Consider the following 20,439-nt stretch of genomic DNA (forward strand, 5'->3'; position numbering starts at 1 on the left):
TTGGCATCTAGCACCCTGCTTATGAGCAATCGGCCTGGAGGCAGGTCCCTTAGGGCCTAAAGCCTTGGTTCTTTCTCTAAAAGTGAGGTGGGGAATTAGACATTCTAGATGCAAATGAGAATTGGACAGGGCGCGGAGGAACCACTTCTGAACCCTTGGAGGTGTGGTCTCTGAGATACGGCCCGCAGAGCCCGGTGGGTAGTGAGTGTCCTGAGGGAGCTGTTTCCGCTGTCACCTTGAGCACAAAGCTGCTTGTTCACTTTTCACTCGTGCTCTTTGTCATAGTCTTTGGTTACAACCTTAGTGCACGGTGAGGATGAGTTTCCTGTATGCTTTGACTGCAGAATAGAAACGGCACTGTCTGCGTGGGCTTTTTACCTTTTTGAGTTAATTTGGCAGTTGTATATGTAAAACTGAATTGAGGGCAAAACCTGCGTGGCAGCTAACAGCTGACCATAACTCCTGTTCCAGGGGATCTGACGCCCTCCTCTGGCCTCCAAGGGCATTGCATGACTCTGTTGCACTTTCATATATGAAGGCAAGACACACACATAAAATAAAAAAGTAAATTAAAAAATTAAAAAGTGAACTTAAAAAGGCAGGGATGGTGGTGTGTGCCTGTGATCTCAGCACTTGGGAGGCTGAGGCAGGAGGGTTTCCAATTGCAGGCGGGCCTGGGCTACAGATTGAGACTGTGTCTCAGAATTCTGAAGGGGAAGAGAAAAAGGGAAGAGGACAGAATGGAGAGGAGATGAACTGCGGTGTATCTGAAGATCTGAGGCAGGCGTCGGCGTGCCTCACCTCTGGGCTCCCAGGCCTGAAAAGCACATCTGGGGGGAAGGACTGGTTTCTGAATTCCTATTTTACTGTGGCACCAAGTTCACTACCTGCAGCCCTTCTAGTTTACCCTGACCTTCCTGCTGCGACCTCTGTTCCTTGGCTTCCTCTCTGAGCTGCCTCAGTTTCTCCAGCCTTCGCCTCTCCTCTGTAGACGCTTCCTCCCACATCTGCTCCCTGACTTCTTGCCAAGTCTGTTGTTTTCTGTGAGGCTGAGTCATCATCCGGCTTGAATCTGCCCATGGGCCCTGAGTGCCCTGGAATAATGTGGATTTATAATTTATGTAGTTCATGGAAAATGCATGTGGGTACCAAACAGCGCATGAGTCTATGATCTCAGCTGCCCTAATTTTAGTTCTGATTCTCTATGTGTGTGTGTGTGTGTGTGTGTGTGTGTTCATGTAAAGGCCAGAGGGTAATCTTGTATAACTTAGGCATCCTTTTTTGGATAGCGTCTCTCACTGGCCTGGAGCTTAATGATTAGGTCGGGCTGGCTGGCTATTGAGTCCCAGGAATCCACTTGTTACCCCCTCCCCAGTGCTGGAAGTACAAACACGCAAACACACCTGGATTTTTTTTTTTTTTTTTTTTAACGAGGGTTCTGGGATCAAACTCATATCCTGGTGCAAGCACTTTACTGGCTGAGCCCTTACTTTGATTTCTTTTCCATATGATCTTTGAAAACTTTATACCTGAGTACAATGTATTTTGCTAATATTAATTCCATAGTCCTCCCCTAACTCCTCCCAGATCCACTCCTCCCCAACTTTGCATACTCTTAAATAACCCACCAAGTCCAGTTTGTGCTGCCCATAAACTCATGGGTATGGAACCATCCACTGGAGTGTAGCCAACCTACCAGGGACCACACCCTTAAAGAAACTGACTGTCCTTCGCCCAGAAGCCATCAGCTGTCAGTAGCTCCTCAGCTGGAGGTGAGGACCCAAAAGCCTCCCTGCATCCGTGTTAGAGTACTGACTGGTTAGATCTTGTGCAGGTCTTGTGTGGGTAACCAAAGCTGCTGTGCGTTCATGAGTGCAGTGTCCTCTCCTGTCCAGAAGACAGTTTAGCTCCAGTCCTCTCTGACCTCTGACTCTTACAGTCTTTCTGCCCCCCCCCCCCCCCCCCCCCCCGCCGCTCCAAGATGAACCTTCCCCAGCCTTGTTTTAATGTTTTATCGAAGTAAACAGAGAAGTCCATGTATTCTGAGTGTGCTGCCCGGTGAGTTTCACACAGCACACTCTGGAAGAGCACACGGAGCCAACAGGGAGCATAGCCAGCCTCCAGACCCCCACTGTGACCCTGACTTCCAGATCTGTTTTTCTGCATTTTAGAAATTAGGAGACAGCATCAGCTTCTCTGTGCCTGGATTTGGGCTGAACACTGTCTATGTGAAGCTTGTCCCTGTCTTCACCTGTGGCTGGGCTGCTCAGCACCTATGGTATGAATGTGCCATCGCTCACAGCTGAGACACATCTGAATGGTTTCCTCTGGACCACCTGCATGAAAGAGTGGAGACCATCCCTGTGCGTGTTTTATGCCTGTGTCGTTTCATTATGGTGTGGGCCTGGGCTGAGGAGCATGAATATGTTCCAGCTTCAGTGGGCACTGCCAGAAAGTCTCCCAAGGGATCCTGCCCCGCACCCACACCAGCAATCACTTGCTCCACATCCTTTCCACACCTTTGAAGTTCAGCCAGTGTGCTGGGGTTAGCTGTTTTTCATTACGGTATTAATCTGTATTTCTGTGATAGTTAATAAAGTTTAGAAATACTTTGCATACTCTTAAATAACCCACCAAGTCCAGTTTGTGCTGCCTATAAACTCGTGGGTATGGAACCGTCCACTGGAGTGCAGACATATGTTCATGTCTATCTTTCGGTGAGGGCCCTCTCTCTGTAGCCCAAGGTGGTCTCAACTCATGATTCCCCCTACCTTAGCTCCCAAGTACTGGAATTATAGGTTCAAACCACCACATCTGGCCCACATTGGTTTTCTTTTAAAACAAGGTTTATTCATTTTTATTTATGTATATGTGTGTGTGCCTTCAGGAATGTATGTGCAGCATTCTCAGAAGCCAGAAGAGGGCATCAGATCCCTTGGAACTGGAGTTATAGACACTTGTGAGATGCCATGCGGGTACTGACTCCTCTACAAGAGCAGCCAGTGCTTTTAACTGCTGAGCCCTGGTTTTCACTTTGAACCACGTGTGTGTTTAATAGAAGTCTGTGCTTCTCACCAGATCCATCATTAGTTCTGAGACTTGCTCAGTTCCTCGGATTCACATCAGGCCCAGTTGTGTCAGCGTGGGCAGGGGTGGTCCCTCCCTTCTGTCCGTTTTCTACCTGTGCTGCCCAGGCTGGGGCTCTAGCAAAGTGTGACTGCAGCCTGCCTGTCTCAGCCCTGACTTTGGGGATGCACCGTTAGGAATGTGACAGAATGCTTTTCACCAGACTAAGGAAATTCTCTTCTAAGAATTCTGAGTGTTTTGAGAGTTGTTTTTTTTTTTTCAGTCCCAAGTGTTGGCTTTAGTGACCATTTCTCCTGTGTGTACTGTGAGCTTGGTTGGAGTCAGCGTGTTGACTGGCAGTCAGGTTAACCCTGTGTGTGCTAGAGTGGCCTCCCACTTGTGCCATCGCCCACTTTCTGCATCACTGCATCTGACTTCCTGATGATCGCTCTCCTGGGTTGGGGGAGGCAGGCTTGTGACTTCCTTTCTGGTGACACCGTGTCTGGTTTGGCCGTCTAGGTCACAGTGTCTTCTCACAAAGCACTCAAAATTGTTTCTTCTGGAAAAGGTCACACAGGGCTGAGACTGTTTCCCTTAAGCATTTGGAGGAGTTTCAGTGGTGAAACTATCCAGGCCCGGGATTTCTTAGTAGGGAGGTGTGTGCGTGCATGAGTGTGTGTGTGTGTGTGCATGCGTGTGTGAGTGTGTGTGTCTGAGTGTGCTTGTGTGTGTGCGCGCGCACACGCGTCACACAGCTAGAGGCTGGACATCTGGTGCCTTCCTCCATTGCTCCCCTTATTTCAGGGTCTTTCCCTGAACCTGGAGCTTTATAATTTGGCTCACTGGTGGGTCAGCCGTCCCCAGGGATCCTTCTCCCCACTCTAGGATTACAGATGAGAGCTGCTGGCCTGGCTTTTTACACATGTGCCAAGGATCAGAACTCAAGTCCTCAGGCTTGTTCAGCTAACACTGTTACTGACTGAGCACCTTTGCTGAGCATTCTCCTCAGCTGTGCACCTGGCTTTTCTGAGGCAAAATTGATAGTACTTCAGAAAATGATAAAATATCACAAAATAGATTTTTTTTTTTTTTTTTTGGTCTTTTTGAGACAGGGACTCCCTGTAGCCCCAGCTGGCCCGGAAATCACTATGTAGACCAGAGATCCACCTGCCTCTGCCTCCCAAGTGCTGGGACTAAAGGTGCATGCCACCACACCTGGCCCCACAAAACAGATTTTAAGTTTATTTTTTTACTTGTTTATTTGAGACTGAGTCTGATGTAGCCTAGTCTAGAACCAAATTGAACTCCTGATCTTCCTACCCCTACCTCAAGTAGTGAAATTACAGGTATGCACCACCATGCCAGCAGTTTTAAAACCTCCAGGGCATTTAACCCCAGCCCATACCCCCCACCCCCAAATTATTCCTCCAAGGCCTGCCCCATCTCTGCTAAAGATGAAATCCAGGGCCTCCTCCACGCCGGAAGCATTCTTCTACCACTGAGCTTTCCCCCCAGCTCAGTAATTTTGTTTTCTTGCCCCATCTCTGCTAAAGATGAAATCCAGGGCCTCCTCCACGCCGGACAAGCATTCTTCTACCACTGAGCTTTCCCCCCAGCTCAGTAATTTTGTTTTCTCTGGTTAGGAGAGCAGCTACATCGGCTGGTCTTGACTTTTTGTTTTGTTTTGTTTGTTTTTTACCAACTCTAGAGCCTTGTGTAAACAGACTCCTGTAGGTGAGCTGTTTGGTGTGCAGCCTGGTCCCTAGCATGGCGTTTTCCACACTTGTCCACTTGGCAGCGCTGCAGAGTTCTCAGTTTGCCGTTCACTAACCCGCTGCATGGGGGGGGGTCCCACTATGGCTATGGCATAGCACCACCATGGTCACTGGCATCCAAGTCTCAGTGTGGACTTAAATGTTCAGTTTCCTCGGGCACCTCCCTTCATGTTACTTTGATTTGTTAAATTTGTTAAGTAGCAGAATGTACTTGAGTTGACCAAAGTAGAAATGTGGAAGATGACCTGACAAAGTGGGGTGCGCAGGAAACTCGGGGTGCGCAGGAAACTCGGGGTGCACAGGAAACTCGGGGTGCACAGCAACCTGGGCCTGGACATGGTGGGGGCCTCTTCACCCTCTCTGTTCCACCATGCCGTCTTTTTCCGTGTCTGCCTTTCTGTCCTCAGCCCTTGGGCTAACTTGTGTACAGCTGTCTGGTTCTTACCCTCCCAAGCATGCCTCCTTTCTAGGAGCCAAAGGAGCCACAGCCATCTGATCTGCGCTCATACCTTATGGGACTCAGCAGGACAGGGACATTCCTGATCCCCCCACCCCCACCCCGCATCTCAACATGCGGCTTTTCTCCTTTAGTAGAACAGGAACACTTTGCCTCTGTTCTTGAAGGTTTAAAACCATGTTTGACTGTCACTAGTGACCTAGTTCTCAAGCTCGACTTTATCACACCACTGAGATTTCCACAATGTTCATATTGTTTTTCAGCTTCAAGACCAAAGCACCTGCTGGTATTTATCAACCCATTTGGGGGAAAAGGCCAGGGTAAGCGGATCTATGAGAGAAAAGTGGCACCACTATTCACCTTGGCCTCTATCACCACTGAGATCATCAGTAAGTGTGTTGACACCTGGGAAAGTATGTAGGGCTGTATGCCAGGGGTGTGTGCCAGGGGTGAGCCTTCAGGGACAAGCTTACAGGGAAGATGTTCAGGGAATAGCATGCAAAGGTGAGCGTGTAGGGGTGAGCTTGAGAGACGTGCACATGTGGCCACTGGGGAAGACTTTATCAATTATTGTAAGCAAAATAAAACTCTTTGTCTTTTAGGTAATGAGCCTAAACCTTTAACGACTTGGCCATCTCTCCAGCCTGTTGTATTGTTGTTATTTTCTTTTGGGGACAGGACCTCATGTATCCCAGGCTGGCCTTAAACTCTCTTTGTAGCCAAGGATGACTTTTGAAATCCTGCCTCCAACTCCTAAGTGCTGGGATCACAGGTATATATCACCATGCCCTGTTTATGTGGTCTTGGGGATTGACCTCACAACCCCTTGCGCATTAGGCAAGCACTCTTACCAGGTGAGCCACACTCCCAACCAACATGACACTTTTTATGCACTTGATTGGAAAGAACGCCAAAGAGATAATAACGCCTTCTCTAGCCGAGTCTCAGCATGCAAAGTGCTCACAGAAACAATAAAGAGGTAGAAGAACAAGCTGGGCATTGGTGTTGCACACCTTTAATCCCAACACTTGGGGGGCAGAGACAGGCAGATCTCTGTGAGAGGGAGGCTAGCCTGGTCTACATAGTGAATTCCAGGCCAGCTAGGGCTACATAGTAAGATCCTGTATAAAGGCAAAAAAGGAAGTTCATGCAAGAAAAGATACAAGGGAATGATGTCTTAGAAATAATGCAACAGTCATTTTACAAAACATAATCCCACATCTCAGCACCCAGAGAAGGAGACAGGCAGGGCCCACTGGGCCTGCAGGCCTCTAGGGACTTTGTATAACCCTGTTAGCAAGCTACTTAGTGCAGCTGGCATGGCTGTGATTCTAGCACTCAGGAGGCTGAGGCAGGAGATCAGGTGTTCAGGGCCAGCCTGGCTATATAGTAAGTTGCCCATCTCAAAGAAAAAAACAAAAAGTGGTCAGGCATGATGTACATTCCTTTATGCCAGCATTGTGGGACTCACAGGCAGGTGGATCTCTATGAGTTCAAGCCAGCCTGGTCTACATAGTGAGTTCCAGGTCAGCTGGAGCTACAGGGAGACCCTGTCTCAAAAAGATTAAAAAAAAGGGAAGGGGGTACTACTTAGCAATACGAGTCAAAAGCCTAAAGACTGAGGATTTTTTTCCCCAATATCCTTTGCTTCCTATTTCTTAGGAATAGTCAGGTGCTCACCAAGATTGAGGCACACAGGTATCCAGTGCTGGGATTAAAGGCATGCACCACCACATCCAGCTTAATATACAGCACCTTTAAAGGGTCCTTTCAAATAATTCAAAATTAATATTTTTTGGTCTTTTTGAGACAGGGTCTCCCTGTAGCCCCAGCTGTCCTGGAACTCACTATGTAGACCAGGCTGGCCTTGAACTCACAGAGATCCGCCTGCCTCTGCCTCCCAAGTGCTGGGATTAAAGGCGTGTCCCACCACATCTGGCCTCAAAATTAATTTTTAAAAAAGTTGTGATATGATGGGAAAACACACAGAATTGTGTGAGCATTACAATTTCAGTAGAGATTGTGTTTTTCACATTGGGTATGAAGACTTTGAGTTAACATTATTTCCTGCCCACATTTTGGTATTTTTCTAAAAAATTTAAAGTAAGCTATATATTAAGGAAAAATGTAAAACAGAAACTGTGTTTAATTGCTGTAAAATTGCAACAAATTATTTGTTGACAATATCAGCTCTCACTGGGTAGAATGTATCCTGAGAGGGTTACCTTACTCCTCCCTGAGGGGGAGTTGGGTGAGATCTGAGGAGGGATTTCCTGTGGGAAAGTCCTCCCGGGGGCTTTCTGGGACTTGTAAAAGGATGGGGACTGGCTGGTTAGCTTCTGTGTGGGTTCCAAGGTGTGAAGACTAACGGTGCCATGCGTTGTTTTCCCACAGTTACGGATCACGCCAACCAAGCCAAGGAGACTTTATATGAGATTAACATAGACAGCTATGATGGGTAAGTCCACTTGATCACAGGCAGTGAATGCTAATGGAGACCCAAGCATCCCTCCTCATTCCCACAATTACTGCCATCATCATCATCATCACCACCACCACCACCACCACCATCATCATCCCAGTTGTAAAAGTTAGCTGGCTTCTTGTCTTAAATTTTTAATTATGTGTATATGTGTGTCTGTATACATGACAGCAAGTGTCTGTGGAGGCCATTTGTATGCCTTTCCCTAGGCATCATGGCCCATGAGCTTTTGTTGAGTGCCTACCACAGCTGTGATAGAGGTTGCTGCACATTCTAAGGCCTGCCTGTGGTCCCTGTCCTTGAAACTACAGCCCGTGTAGGGGCAGGTGACCCTGTGCAGTCTGCAGGAACTGCAGGGAGGTGGTCAAGGAGCCTTCCCATGGGAGGTGTCCTTTAAGGCTGTGCCATGCAAGGTGACTTGTGGTAGAAACCCCAGCCCTGGAGACTGTACTTGTATATACACAGCCAGACAGGCTGAAGAAGAGCTGGGCACTTTGACTGCTCTCAGATCTAAGGGCCTCCTTGTGCTATACCCCAGGTCAGCTGACCCCCTCCCTCATGGACAACCCTTCTACACATGACTCTCTCTACTGGACCCCAGCCCAAGCCTGATCCTCATCTCCACTGTGGCTGAGCCTCCTGCTTCCTGTGGAGGCTCTTGCCGTCATGGACTATGAGCACATCCGTGGCCTTCCTTCTGTGTCATAAGACATGCCTGTCCCCCACATGCACATGGATACCTAGCCATACCACTCCTCAGTCATCCCCAGCACTAGATAGCACACCTAAAACCTGCTCTCCCTCGCTCTAGCCCCAGCTCTCTTTCTCCCTTTAATTTCCCCATACTTAAAAACAATTTATTGCTTTTATTTTATGTGTATGAGTATTTTGCCTGCATGTGTGTAAGTGCACCCATGCCCTGCAGTACCCTTACCACCAAAGGCCAGAAGAGGGCGTTGGATCCCCTGGAACTGGAGTTAACAGACGGTTGTTAGCTGCCACATGGGTGCTGGGAACCAAACCTGGGTCTGCTGAGCTGTCTCTCCAGCCCCCACTATACTTTCTTACCCACTCATTTCACCTGACCTTATTTGGTTCCCTGTGCTGCTGTTTGTGGAGTTCCTGAGACTACTCTCAGGGCTGGTGACTGATAACAGGTGTAGAGTCCTCCTCTCAGCTGAGGTTCACATCTGTGGATAGTAGGGCCGTTCAAGTAGATCAGTACAGGAGGATACTGGTGCAGGCCCCCATGCCATCCCCTGCCCATGAGCACCTCCCAGAGCGTGCCCTCTCTATATGCAGAAATGCCGCCCCATGGAGCTGTGTTCCTGCCCAGCAAGCTTGAGTCTCCAGACTCAGTGTTTTTTAATCTTTATTTTCTACTTTTGCAGTGCTGGTCACTGAACTCAGGGTATTTGCATGCAAGGCAAATTCTCTACCACTGAGCTACACTCAATCTCAAGTCATGGGTTTGTTTATTTATTTATTTGTTATTATTATTATTATTGTTGTTGTTGTTATTTTTCTCCCTGCCTAGAACTCACTATGTGGACCAGGCTGGTCTGGATCTCATAGAGATCTACCTGCCTCTGCCTCTTGAGGGCTGGGATTAAAGGCGTGCGCCACCACACCCGGCATGAGTCATGGGTTTCTTTTTTTTTTTTTAATGGTGGTTGGCCAAGACTGGTCATATGTGTGTTCTTTGCCGGGCAACCACGAAGATGCTACTCTCCAGTTTGCCAAGAATCCTGTTGTTTGCAGAAGCAGGGTAGGCAGGCTGGCAGGACTCAGCACTTAGGGAGTGGCTCCAGAGCCAAGTTCCCAGACGCTGGCCAGGGCCAAACTTGTAAGCTGTCCCCCAGCTGCCAAAAATGGAGGCCTGACAGGCCTGACAGACCTGTGCTTCTTCTGTAGCATCGTGTGCGTCGGCGGGGATGGTATGTTTAGCGAGGTGTTGCACGGACTGATTGGGAGGACGCAGCGGAGCGCTGGCATCGACCCCAACCACTCCAAAGCTGTGCTGGTCCCCAGCACCCTCAGGATCGGCATCATCCCTGCAGGTAGGGCACACTCAAGGTTTCTCTTTGCTGTTATCCTCAAGAGGAGATCTGCATGCACAGACACCCAGTCATAAAGTTACACTCAGTCATGTGGTTACACCCCCACTTAGTTGGTACGGCCTCCCCGGGATTAAGGTTCCATGTGGGGGAAATATCATTCCTGGTTCATCCTTCATTTAAATTGAGTTTCTGCAATCAGGGGGTTGAGGCAGGAGGATCCGGAATTGAAGGTCATCCACAGCCACATAATTAACTTATGGCCAGCCTAGGCTACATGAGATCCTTTCTCAAACAAAAATATGATTTTATCATTTCTAAAAATTGCATTCCTTTTTGAGAAATAATGTATTATGAAAGGAATGAACCTGATTGCGTGCCTGGGAGGAGCCTTGTCCTGCTGTCCTGAGAGCCTTGTCAGGCAGGGCACTGAGAACCTGCAGTAGACAGGACTGTCTCTGCTCTCAGAAAAGCAACACTTGAGGGCAAGAGGGACTGCTATCCTGGAGTCAGCTGGTGCCTGGCCCGGGACACCAGTGATTGTTGGGGTCATCTGGAAGAAGTGGCTTCTAACCAGCCTGAAAGAGCTGGGAGCTAAGGCAAAAGGAACTTGCACAGGGGTCCTGCAAGGGAGGGGATACAGAGGGAGGTGCTGGCAGAACCCAGGGCAGGACTTTGCCTGTGGTGGGAGGAGGGTATGGGAGGTCAGGCTATGTTCTGAAGGTGTTGATCTGGCTTGTTGTGGTTAATGCTTTCCTAGGGAGTGCTTCATTCTTAGAAAACTCCATGTAATCTTGACCTTCAATTTGATTGGGTTGACAGGCACCTAAGAGATTAGGAAAGCACACTTTTGGATATGTCTGTGAGAGCATTTCCAGGAAGGACTAATTGACAGGGGAAGACCTGCCCTGAATGTGGGTGGCCCCGTCCACAATAGGCTGGGGCATGCACAGTGGAGTGAGTGGGAGGGAGGAGATCCAGCTAGTGCAGAGCTCTCTCTCTCTCTCTCTGCTTTCTGGCTGTTGTGTGGTGAGCTGCTCTGCCATGTCATGCCTTCTCTGTCATGATAGTTTGAAACCATGAGCAAAGTGAGCCTCTCCTCCCTTAGGTTGTGTTGCTTGGCTATTTTATCACAGTGTTGAGTAGCTGACACCATCAGTGTTAAGTAGATCAGGAGCTTGTGAGCTGCTGACTGAGCTTCATAAACAATTGACAGGTCTGAGCAAGCCTGGGGTCTTGCATAGCTTGGCCACCGCCAGTGTGGCATAACTTCATTGTCATATAGTTCAACTATCCACATCTTAAGGGTGCAAACAGGAGGCACAGGGGCCAAGTCACCAGGTGGAACCGGAGATGGGAACTCCGAGCCCTTTCTGCAAGGCGAAGAAACACCTGCCCTAGGAATGTGGTGCTCCCAGCGGGAGCTGTTCAATCTTCATTCTTGATGGCATTGTCTTCAAATCTAACCCCCTCGTTTACTGACAGACCTTGTGAGTAATGGCATAAGGCAGTTGTCCCCGTGGAGAGTGGCCTTATGGGTGTTCTTAGGGACTTGTCAGAGGAACTTGCATTAGCATCAGATCTGGCTCTAGTTACATACTAAAGGATCACAATCAACCCATATTGCGCCCCTTAGTTTGGGGAAAGTTTGGTGGGGGCAGCTAGGATATTTCAGAGTGTACCTTCATCCCCTGCAGGTTTAATGAGTGTGCTTACCAGTGGCCCAGTCCTTTGGGACCAGGAGAGGCTGGTTGTGAGACCCTGAGGGAAGATCCAGTTGGTTTTCTAGCCAAAGATGTAGAGCCCTTTGCATTTGCAGGTCCTTAGTTCATACCTTGTTCATCACAGTGACCCATGAGACCCCAGCAGAGCCCCTGGTTGATTTCCCCGTCCCTTCTGGGCTCCTCTGAAGAATTAGGAGTGGGCAGGAGGGAGGTAGTCAGAGGGACTCAGGTCAGAGGGATTTGGAACTGCCCAGGCGGCCCTTTCTGATAGCCCTTCCATGTCTGATGCCCACAGCATGGTGAAAGGAAGGGTGGCCTTCACTGCTGTGCCCCAGTGGGATGGAGGGCCCTGCCTAGCACAGGAAGGCTCTCTGGATGGTAGTTGAATGACTAACTGAGCACAAGGTGAGCTGCATACGTCACATGTCTGTACCCAAGCTCCAGTCCTGGATGGGATGGAGGTGTTGCTTGTCTTTCTGCCTGGAGCTGGTTCCAGGGGAATTCTGATTCCTTGAGTAACTCAGAGGCTATGTCACCCCAAGTCCATGCAGACCCTGAAGCAAGCACCTCCCATCTCTTTACTCCCCCACCCAAGGTCACTAAAGCTCAGGCTTCTGAGTACATGTCCAAGGTGACTTCCTCATGGACACTCCGTGATCAGGTTCCCTGGGCCCGTGTGGGTCTCCTGTGAGACTGCATCCATCTCCTGTGGCGCCCAAGCCTGGCCACTGTACCCCTCCTCATAGAGAGCTCTCGGTGCTGGGGCAGAGCTGTCTAGCTATGTTGAGACCTGATAAGTCCCTAGACTCAGGTGGGAATGTCCTCTGAAGTACCATGTGAGTACATGTTAGGCTTTCATAGCGTCGACTTTTCTAAACTTCAGTGAGCAGATCTTGTCAGAAAGCAAGGCTCAGCGTCTCATGGAACGGACCACTGCTTAGAAGGGGCCAGATCAGAAGCCTGTTCTTTCCTATGCCAACAGGACCGTGTGTGGGCTGAGCTCCAGTTGGCGCTGGCCTGTGGGTTAGGCGGATGGAGAATTACCATCATCAGATATGTAGGGGATGCCCAGGGTTTCTGTGAACACAGAGAACTCTTTTGAACTTGACCCTAAACGTGAAGGTTGCCGCACTCAGCGGGGCCAGCAGAAGCAGCCGCTCACCTGAGTCAGTGAAGTGGCAGATGAGAACCTTCGGAGCCGTATCCAGCCTCTGCACTGAGGGGCATCAGGGGTGGTGTGAACTGCCTCTCATTGGATTGAATATGAAGTGATGGGTTTGTGTGACTTCTACTAGATCCAGCTGGTTCAAAAGTCTGCAAAAAAAATTCTAGGTTGTGATGTTTCTTTCGCTTCATTAAAGCACAAAATGAGTTTCTTTGGCAGAATAGTTCCGAGGTGCCGACTCGGCTGTGGCTCCTAACTGCTCTGTCCCAGCCAAGGGACAGCTTCCATGCTGAGCAGCACACAGGCAGTGGCTGCTCACGTGGTGCTACTGGAGGAACTCAGGCAACCAGCGCAGGGACCACCACAAGTCAGCTTAAATCATAACTGAGGGCCTTGTACGCGGACAGGATCCTGGTGCCATGATCTAACTGTCTGTTTGGAACCATGTGCCCTCAAGTGTCATTAGTGACCACTGAGGGCAGAGCGTGGGGCTGGCCACTCTTGTGCTCGTTAGCATGTGCAGCTTTCCCTGATGGCCGGCTGTGTGTTGGTGTCAATGCTTTGCAATGCTAGGTGCTTGCAGGGTATTCCGAGACCTTCAGTCAGTCTCGCTTGCCACATACCTTCCCTTGGTGATGCTCTGTGTAGGACTCCCTTTGCTCTTGTGGTCTGGGCCAGGTTGTGAGCTGGCTACGTGGAGGTAGGCAGGTGCCACATGCCTTCCAGAGCCTCGGGAGGGCGGGAAGTGGCTGCCTGCACTGCAGGTGTCTCTCAGGAGCTCCCAGAGCGTTCAAGGTGGTCTCTGTGCAGGGTGTGCTGCAGGCCACTCCCCGTGGAGCTGCATGATGAGACTGCAGAGCCAGTCTCAGGATTTCAGTATTCACTCTGGGGTGAATTCATTCTGGCCGCTCGAGGGCCATGGAAGGATAGTCGTGGGTACCACTCACTTGATTGCAAGTCTTGGGCGGTTACAGTGGCACTAAGGACCTTTCTCTCCCCTTTGCAGGGTCCACAGATTGTGTGTGCTACTCCACTGTGGGCACCAATGATGCAGAGACGTCGGCTTTGCACATCATTGTGGGTGAGTCCAGTCACACTGTGCACCAACCCCAGACCCCTTCTTTTCCCTCTACTGGGCTCCCTTAGCCCCCACCCCAAGTTTTGCTTTCTGTCGTAGTTTTCTTCTATTGCCGTGATAAAAATCACTAACCAAAACTAACTTCAGGAGGAAGGGGTTTACTTGGCTTACAGCACAATTCATCATCAAGGGAAGCGAAGGCAGGAGCTCAGGGCAGGAACCTGGAGCACAGACCATGGAGGAGCACTGCTTACTGGCTTGTTCCTCTGGCCCGTGTTCAATCTGCCCTCGGGTGGCACCACCCACAGTGGGCTGGGCCCTCCCACATCACTCAACAATCAAGAAAATGCCCCACAGACATGGCCACACGCCAATCCAGTGGAGGCAGTTCACCAATTGAGGCTCCCTCTACCCAGGTATGTCAAGTTGATGCTAAAGCGATCCAGCACACTTTCCCAAGACAGTCCCAGGGTCTTCTGAAACTACAACCCCATCACACCACACCCCTGCCCAGGAACCACAGGGATGCAGCTCCATGTCCAGCCAGGCGCCTGTGCCACAGGCGCCTCTACTCGGGTCTACACCCTCCTTCCTCTTAGAACTTGCCCCGTGCTCTGTCCCAAGCTGTCATCTCCCTCTCATCTTCACAGAGCTCAGTGCCCATGGCTTCTGGAGAGCCTATGGGCATGCTAACCCTCTGTCCCCCTTCTGTCCCCTGACACCCAGTCCTGGTTTCTTTTCCTGTTACTGTGATGACATACCCTGATAAAAGCAACTTAAGGAAGGAAAGGTTTATTTCAGCTCACAATCCAAGATACCATTTGTCCATCATGGTGAGGAAGTCAAGGCAGCAGGAGCTGGAGCAGCTGGTCACATGCATGCTGCTCAGCTCCCTCACTCCAAGACCCCAGTCAGGAAATGTTGACAACCTCCCTGGGCAGGACTTCCCGCTTTAGCTAATGCAGTCAAGATCATCCTACCAGGTGTGCCAGGAGGCCTGAGGGAGCCCAGATTCTGCCAAGTTGACAATCAACACTAACCACCACAACCCACATTCCTTTCCTGTGTACCCCGTGGACATCTCTGGAGGCAGGACACCCCTCTTCCTTGTGGTGCCCACGTTCACACTGTGGGTAAAGGTGGTTGTGCTAGGGTGAACCCCTACTGATGGTCTCTTTGTGGAACACTTGCAAGGCTCCAGGGTGACCTTATGCCTTTGGGTGACAGACACACACAGCCCTTCTCCAGGCTCAGGAGGAGGAGGAGCTGGGGAGGTTCTAGGAGACCTTCAGGGCACCTGCCTGATGGATCGTTGGTGCTTTCCCAGTCCTCATCCCCGTTAAAGCGGGTCAAGTCTTATCTGGAGCCACTAACATGCTATGTTTCAAAATAGGAGTGGCTCAGAGGTTAAGAGTTCTGGCTGCTCTTCCAGAGGACCTGGATTCAATTCTTAGCACCCACATGGTGGCTAACTACCACCTATAATGCCAGTTCCAGGGGATCCTACACCCTCTTCTGGCCTCCTCAGATTATGAACAATAGGCGTGCACTTATGTACATACAGGCAAAACACTCATACACATAAAATTAAGTAAGTAAATAAATGAATATATAAAACAGTCATGGGATTTTGTGATTTATTTATTTATTTACTTACTTACTTACTTACTTACTTACTTACTTACTTACTTACTTACTTTGGGATGGGTTTTTCTAGATAGCCTAGGCTGGCCTCAAACTCATGATCTTCCTGCCTCAGCCTCCTGAGTGCTGAGATTGCAGGTGTGTGCCACCACACTTGTCAGATTTTGTGTTTTAAATGTTGCATACATGGTGCTGGAGAGATGGCTCAGTGGTTAAGAGCACTGGCTGTTCTTCCAGAGGACCTGGATTTAATTCTCAGCACCCACATGGTGGCTAACCACTACCTATAACTCCAGTTCCAGGGGATCCAACACCCTCTTCTGGCCTGCTCGGACTCTGCATAACAGGAGTGTACTTATATACATGCAGGCAAAACACTCATGCACATGAAATAAGAATGAATAAAATTTAAATGCTATATACATATTCTTCTGATCTCAAATCTACCTTTGTTTCAGTCAGTGGCATCCTGGGCACGTTCTGTCCTGTTCCCACAGACAGCTCCCCAAGCCCGGCTTGCTATTTGGGAGGCCAGTTTCGTTTGGAGGTTCTAGCAGGACAGCACAGCTACCTTGGCCATAGGCTAGGCCTCCTCTGTCAGGGGAGGGCACACATGGAGCAGTGAAGGAGGAAGGGGACACCCATCTAGCCACTGGAGGCCGTATTGGATGTGCTATTTCTTCTGTTTGAGGCAGACAGGCTCCTCCTGTCTGTAGAGTGCTGTCTGGGGCAGAGCAGAGGAGGTCAGGGTGGGGACAGGGCTTCCTCACAGCAGTCCTTTCTCACAGGGGACTCTCTGGCCATGGACGTGTCCTCCGTGCACCACAACAACACTCTGTTGCGTTATTCGGTTTCCCTGTTGGGCTACGGCTTCTATGGGGACTTAATTAAGGACAGTGAAAAGAAGAGGTGGATGGGGCTCATCAGATACGACTTTTCGGGTATGTTGAGTTTACATGCATCGAGTTAACAATCCACAGAACATCCATCAGAGGTAAGCCATCACCAGGGACAGACAAGGACACTAAGGGCCTTGCTTTCCAGAATGGGGACGTGGTCTTGAATCTGGCTAGTGTGACCAGAACCTATTTGCTGGACCCAAACACAGGTAAATTTGGCACACTCCTGAGCATCACAGTATTTGTTAGCATCAGATTTGGGGAGGCCCTGTAGGTTGGGTAATCTGTTTTCTCCTCGGTCACGTAGACAGTACCAGCCTAGGAGGTCAAAGTAGAAGTTTTCAGAGGAAAAGATCCATTTTACAACCACCCCGAGCATCACAGTTGAAATGTCAAGACCCTTTACTGCGAAGACATTGAGACCCAGTATCCCTCTTCCCTTGAACATGTGTTGCTGACTAGGACAGGAGAGGTCTGAGGTCTGCCTCTGTTTCAATGGTACAGCAGTGGGGTAGGTCAGGGCTAGACAGGCGTCCCCGTCCTCCATCACCCTTCACTGTGCAGCAGAGACTCAGTCCCCACTTCACAGCTGACGCCATAGTCAGGGTGCTTCAATGATTTTCCTAGGTGTTGTGGCATCTTTCCTGCAGGCCCGTGTCTCCCAGAGGGGGTGGGCATCAATGTCCCTGGGTGGCTTGTTATGGCTCAGACTTCAGGGCACTCCAAGATGCAACTAGTAGGGGACAGGCCCGCAAACAGTATGCTCACCAGTGCCATCCTCATCCCCAAGGATACAGATGCAGCCCTCAGTGACAGGCATGCCCTCTCTTAACCGATCACAGAGCCAGCATGAACAAGAACACAAGTCAGCTTCAGGCTACACAGAAGTGACTACCTGCTGGTTTGGGGTAGTGAGTGGGTACCATCCCTTTTCCCTATATTTTTGAAATATAGAGAGAGGGACTTAGGAAAAGAGCCAGATTTAAGTATGGCATCCCGGGGGTCCAGATGAATCCCTTCACTGTTTTTAGTGCAGGCCACTAATCTGGTCTCTGTTCTCTATAGCCTGCCTGTGCCAAACTGCAAAGTTGACTAACTCCAAACACCAGAACCTACCCCTCCCACCTGCTAAACCTGAGAGGGTGGCTGTCACCACCCTGTCCCTCCTCTCCCCACCCCTACTCTCCAGCTGAGCAGCTCTCCTGGCCTTGGTCACCCCAGCATTACAGCCCTGACCAAGCCACCAGAGGCTGCGCACAGGGGTTGGCGCTTGACTGTAGGGAGGTGGAAAGTGTCTGCTGTGCTGGGCATTTGAGGGTGAAATAAAGAAAAATGATGTACAAAATGAGGCATTCTGTCCTGGACCCATGACATCCCAGGGCTGACCGACTAGGCAGAGATGGGGACCTAGGGTTTGGAGAGAGGTACGCTGGAGGCCTCTGCTGGTCATGGGACAACTATCCCCAGCACCGAGCTGGACCCCAATGTAGTGCACCAATCCTTGACCAGGACCATGACTGAGGGGCTCACTGTGGGTCACCTCCCCCGAGAGACTCTGGATACCTCCTAGGGCCCACCTGGAGAGAAGCCAAGATGCAGGCAGAAACAGCAGGAATCTCTGCAAGGCAGCCCAGAGCCTTAGTCCATAGAGCTGTCTCTCCTGGGTGTGCTTCCTACGCCCAGCACCTGACACAGGGCTGTCACCTTGTGCTCCCAGAATAGGGTATAGGGCGTTCAGTCAGGCTTGCTGGGGGACCTGGAGCCAGAGCTCTCCCCAGGAGGCTAAGTGCTTGTGGTCTTGTAGATGAGCATGTGGTGAAGTGGGACCTGGCCCCTGTGTGAGATGGGAGGGCTTGGTGTGCTGGGGGTTAGGTGGGGTGAACTCCCCAAGACCAGCACCATGCCACAACGTAATGAACTAGACTAAATGGTCCTGTAGGGTCACATGAGACCTGGTAGCCCCAGAATAGGTGGTCACCCTAAGACTTGCAGGACACACCTGCCCTAATGTGGCACAGCCTCCTGTGCCTCTGGTCCACTCCTGGATCTTCTGCTCATAGCTCTTCCCAGGTGCTGTCAGAGGCCATCTCTGACATGTAGCACACAGGCAGCACAGTGGACAGCATGTCACAGTTGGTCCTTGGGAGGCAGGAGACCACTAATGTCACAGATGATGACTGGTAGGAGCCAAGCACAAAGGAGGCAGGGGCATCGCTGGAAGGTGGGGACCCTGAGCCGTCACAGGCCACATCATGGAGGCCATGCAGGGTCACAGATACCAAGGATCCTGCTTTCCCAGTTTGAAGGCAGACTGGTCAACTCCCTGTCCTCTTAATGGTGCATGTGTGTATATCTGTGCATGAGTGCACATGTGCTTGTATGTTCTGTGTGCATATATGTGTGCATTATGTATGTGTGTGTACATGCATCTGTGTGTTCTGAGTGTATGTATGTGCATGTGTAGGTGTGTGGTGTGTGTGTGTGTGTGTGTGTGTGTGTGTGTGTGTATGCATGCCTGTGTGGATGTGCATGCGTCCATGTGGTGATGACATTTGTAACTAGGCAGTAACACTGTGGCTGTCCTCCCTCGGCTGTTCTTTCCCCAGGGTTGAAGACCTTCCTTTCTCATCACTGTTATGAAGGAACAGTGTCCTTCCTCCCAGCACAGCACACGGTGGGCTCTCCACGGGACAGGAAACCCTGCCGGGCTGGGTAAGCAACTGAAGTCCATGTTGTAAGTGGTGTGACATGGTGCAGGACTGTTTGAGACCTATTCTTGTTAGGACAGTGGGTACACAAGGACTTTCCAAACACAGAGGAGAGACTCTGGATTTCCTAGGTCTGTGTAGGGCCTCATAGTTCACATGCCACTTGATGAGCCGGCTGGACATCTCCATCCTGGCAATGTGCACAGCCGCTCTCTTCTCTAGCCTTAGAGTGAGGCCTACACCTGTGGCCACCAGGGTCGGCCACAGGACCTGAATGGATTACTACAGAACTGAAAATAAGCCAGGGACCCAGGCTTCCATGACAGCTCTGCTTTTACTCTCATACTCATGAGAACCATAGTCACATGTCTACTGAACTGAACAGTAATAATATGGCGAGAATATAACAGTTCAAAATAAGATGAGCACAGCAACATTATCTCCAAGCTGTGTCTACTTAGGAGGTCAAGTGTTTCATGAGAAACTAGAGGGGGTACCTGGCATTCCAGAGATACCTCCCTAGCAAGCATTCTTGCATAAACTTTCTCATGGGACACAAGGCTCTCCAAATATACATGCTCCAGGTTCAGTTTAATTCACCAGGCATATTTTTAAAGTCATAGGAACACTATTTCACAATTCCTTCATATGTCTACCTACCTCCACATTGTCTGCTCTTCCTGGGGCCTCCCTCTGCCCCTCTTGGGGGCAGGAAAGGATGAGAGAGAGCCACTTTACCAACAGCTGTGCCCTCTCAGGCCATTGTGTGGACCCCTGGCAGAGCTGAACGGGCAGAGCATTCTCTCTGAAGTAGATGGGACCAGTGTCCCTGTCCCCACCCTAGTGAAGAGACTTGCCCATTAGCCCCAGATCCAAGGTGGAAGGAGGTTTGGCTAGGATTAGGAGAGCCTCAGGCAAGTACCTGGAGCTCCTCAGAAAGGCAGGGCCCAGCCAGCAGGAGAGTACAAGTTGACCCCTAGTAGTGGGGCTGAGCAGGGGGAGAAGCAGGACAGCTCCTGCAGAGGGAACACCACGAGAAGGGGCCAGGGGGAAGGAGAGAGGGAATCAAAGCCAGCTAGTCAAGCCTGGGCCTCTGCTGAAGTGGGGCACACGAGCTTGGCCTGGACTCTCAGTGTGAGCTCACTCCTGTCTGTGTGAAGGTATGATCAGCGATTCTTTTGATCTGATGCCTGGTCCCAAATATATATAATAATGTCTGATATTATTAAAATGGAAGTGTAAGCCGGGTGTGGAGGCGCACACCTTTAATCCCAGCACTCGGGAGGCAGAGGCAGGCAGATCTCTGTGATTTCAAGGCCAGCCTGGTCTACATAGTGAGTTCCAGGACAGCTGGGGCTACAGGGAGACCCTGTCTCAAAACGAC

The 20,439-nt window shown here is 50.3% G+C and overlaps 1 protein-coding gene across 1 annotated transcript in view; it reads left to right on the plus strand.

Moving 5' to 3' along the window:
- Cerk (ceramide kinase) overlaps positions 1-20,439 on the plus strand; it is a 51,092-nt gene that overhangs the window by 21,708 nt on the left and 8,945 nt on the right. Inside the window, exons 4-9 of the mRNA XM_029562389.1 lie at positions 5,562-5,687; positions 7,693-7,756; positions 9,695-9,840; positions 13,733-13,807; positions 16,237-16,389; positions 18,954-19,059. Coding sequence (XP_029418249.1) covers positions 5,562-5,687; positions 7,693-7,756; positions 9,695-9,840; positions 13,733-13,807; positions 16,237-16,389; positions 18,954-19,059 — 670 coding nt within the window. The remainder of the gene's footprint in view (positions 1-5,561; positions 5,688-7,692; positions 7,757-9,694; positions 9,841-13,732; positions 13,808-16,236; positions 16,390-18,953; positions 19,060-20,439) is intronic.

The sequence above is a fragment of the Nannospalax galili genome, unplaced genomic scaffold (genome assembly GCF_000622305.1).
Source record: "Nannospalax galili isolate Female #2095 unplaced genomic scaffold, S.galili_v1.0 scaffold1855, whole genome shotgun sequence".
Taxonomy (NCBI): Eukaryota; Metazoa; Chordata; class Mammalia; order Rodentia; family Spalacidae; genus Nannospalax; species Nannospalax galili.